The sequence below is a fragment of the Erinaceus europaeus genome, chromosome 17, assembly GCF_950295315.1.
Source record: "Erinaceus europaeus chromosome 17, mEriEur2.1, whole genome shotgun sequence".
In the NCBI taxonomy this organism is placed as follows: domain Eukaryota; kingdom Metazoa; phylum Chordata; class Mammalia; order Eulipotyphla; family Erinaceidae; genus Erinaceus; species Erinaceus europaeus.
Genome location: NC_080178.1, coordinates 8,857,120 through 8,860,008, shown reverse-complemented (window position 1 = coordinate 8,860,008; position 2,889 = coordinate 8,857,120). Strand labels below are relative to the sequence as shown.

The following is a 2,889-nucleotide window of genomic DNA, read 5'->3' as shown; positions in this document are numbered from 1 at the left end:
GAGTGGGGTCACCCCGTATTCATCTTTCTCTTTCTGACACTTCTCACTTAACATGCTTCGTTCAAGCTCCGTCCTGTCAAGCTCCTTTTGGATATGTGATGCTTTCCATTGTTCTTTTATATTATTCTTGTAGCTTATGAGCACATGAGTTTTATGATAGGCCAACCTCATAGATTATAGGTCAATCAAATATTAGCCACCAAGGAGCATATAAGAAGCATATATTTAGTGTCCTTCTTCTATGTATGAGACCCAGAATGATTCAGAGACTTCTTTAAAAATAAGTTAATATTAGGGGCATGCCACATAAAATCACCATGTTTCACTATATAGAGACTTTGGAGTTTTATCTTGATTTAATATATTTTCATATATATGTATATGTAAAATTTGAAAAGAACAAAGACAAGATTAAAGCGTCCTGGTTATAATGGATTAAAGGTCCCCAGACCCTTTAATTGTCCACAAAGTGACAATATTTATCCAAGAGAATTTTTTTCACTAGGTGAGTGATTATACATGAAGGAAATAACCAATATTGATAAAGTATGCATATTTAGTTAACTGAATTTCTGGAGAATAATAAAGAGTGTCTTATTCTACTGTTTGAGATTAAAATAGTTTCCTCTCTTACGTTCTCCTCAACAGATCATACCAAGCAGATCCATGGAGAAAGATAGAAATCACACCTCTACTGTTATGTTTGTCCTTGTAGGAATTTCAGATGAAAAAGACCTGCAGCTTATTCTCTTTCCACTCTTCCTGGGAATCTACCTTGTGACTTTATTGTGTAACCTTACACTAATCATCTTAATCAGGACGGACATCCACCTCCACACACCTATGTATTTTTTCCTCAGTGTCCTGTCATTTATAGATATCTGTTATACTACTTCCATCAGCCCAAGGATGCTCTCAGACTTCTTTAAAGATGAGAAAACCATTTCCTTTATTGCCTGTGCCACCCAGTATTTTGTTGCATCTTGGATGGGTCAATCTGAGTTCTGCCTCTTGGCAGCCATGGCCTATGACAGATACGTGGCTATTGGCCATCCTCTGCAGTACTCATCCATCATGGCGCCTGGTCTCTGTTGGAAGATAGTTGCTACAGCCTTTGGGACTGGCTTTCTTTGTAGCTTCCTTGAAACAGTCCCTAGCTTTAATCTCTACTACTGTGGGTCCAATGTCATTCAGCATTTCTTCTGTAACATAACTGAAGTCATTATCTTGTCTTGCTCCAGTACTTTTGTCACTCAAATGATTATATTTTTAGTAGTTTTAATTGTTGGGTTTGGGTCTTTGCTTATTATCCTGTTATCCTATGGTTTCATTGCAGCTTCCATCCTGAAAATATCTTCAGTCAAAGGGAGTGTCAAGGCCTTAAATACCTGTGCCTCCCACCTGGCAGTCGTGACACTCTTCTATGGCACAGCTCTCTCAGTGTACGTGCATCCTAGTTCCAGACACTCTGAGCAGCAGGACAAGGTGCTGTCAGTCTTTTATATTATTATCATTCCCATGTTAAACCCTCTGATCTATAGTCTGAGGAACAAGGACATCAAAGAGGCCCTAAAGAGACTGATAAACAGGGTGACTCATTTTACTCAGTGAGAACACTATCTGATTATATTACTGTGATTAAAAAAAAAAAAGCAAAAAAAAGCTACTTGTCAGCTTTCTCAAATGACTACTTAACCTACTTTTTTCACGATTTTTCTGTTTTAAAAAATATATATAATTTATTTTCATTTAAGTACTTAATAAGATTTGTAATTTAAAAAAATGGGCACAGAGAGGTGGAAAAGTAGAAAGTCAAAGGGAGACAGAGAGTGAAAGAAACTGTACCAGTAAAATTTCATCTAGTGTTGGGGCCAGGCTCAAACCTGGGTCATATACATGGCAAAGTATTGAACTATCAAAGTGAGATGTTTCACCAGCCCTAAGATATTTATTTATTTTTGCTTTTTCAATTTATAAAATGGAAATATTGACAAGACTTTAGGATAAGAGGGCTACATTTCCACACAATGTTTACCCTTAGTGCTCCATATCCAATTCCCTCCCTGACAGCTTTCCTATTCTTTATTCCTCTGGGAGTATGGACCCAGGGTCATTATGGGATGCAGAAGGTAGAAGGTCTGGCTTCTGTAATTGCTTCCCCGCTGAACTTGGGCATTGGCGGGTTGATCCATACTCCCAGCTTGTCCTTCTCTTTCCCTAGTCAGGCAAGGATCTGGAGAGGTGTGGCTCCAAGACTCCTAAGAATTTTTTCTTTTTACATTTTATTTCTTTATCTGTTCATGAAGAATATAGGAAGAGAGAAAGAATCAGACGTCACTTTGGTACATGCGCTGCCAGGGACTGAACTCAGGACTTCATGCTTGAGAGTTCAATGTTTTATCCACTGTGCAAACTCCTGGACAGCCTAGCCCTAAGATTTGTAATTTCTGATAAACAGAGGCAAGCTGATCATTACATAAAGTCCTGACAAAATAGCCATGTAGAATTTCTTTGACCCTTGGAAATCCTTCAAATGTCTTTCTGTATTTGGAGTCCCTGGGTGTTGGAAGCATTGGCACGGATGACACAGATGTCAGAGATATTTTACTATGATCAGTGATAGCAATGGTATAACTGTCCTCTTTAAATTTATTATATTGCGTTGATTTTCTTAACTAAGCATCATATTTAGTCTTCTCAAGATGGACTGATCTTAATCCTTCCTTCAAATGAACTATGTCCTAGTAGATCAGCATTGGATAGGGTTTTGTTTCCCTAGACCCATATAGTAAAATCTACAGTCACTTTTCCTTCTCTGATCTGTTTGGGAAATGTAGTGTATATATGAATGTGTGTGTGTGTGTGTGTGTGTGTGTGTGTGTGTGTAAG

The 2,889-nt window shown here is 38.0% G+C and overlaps 1 protein-coding gene across 1 annotated transcript; it reads left to right on the top strand.

The window, feature by feature from the left end:
- The first annotated feature begins 654 nt into the window (after positions 1-654).
- On the top strand, positions 655-1,611 carry LOC103110446 (olfactory receptor 5A1-like). Its single transcript, XM_016186604.2, has one exon. The coding sequence runs from the start codon at positions 667-669 to the stop codon at positions 1,609-1,611; it is 945 nt and encodes a 314-aa protein (XP_016042090.2). The 5' UTR covers positions 655-666.
- Positions 1,612-2,889: the final 1,278 nt, after the last annotated feature.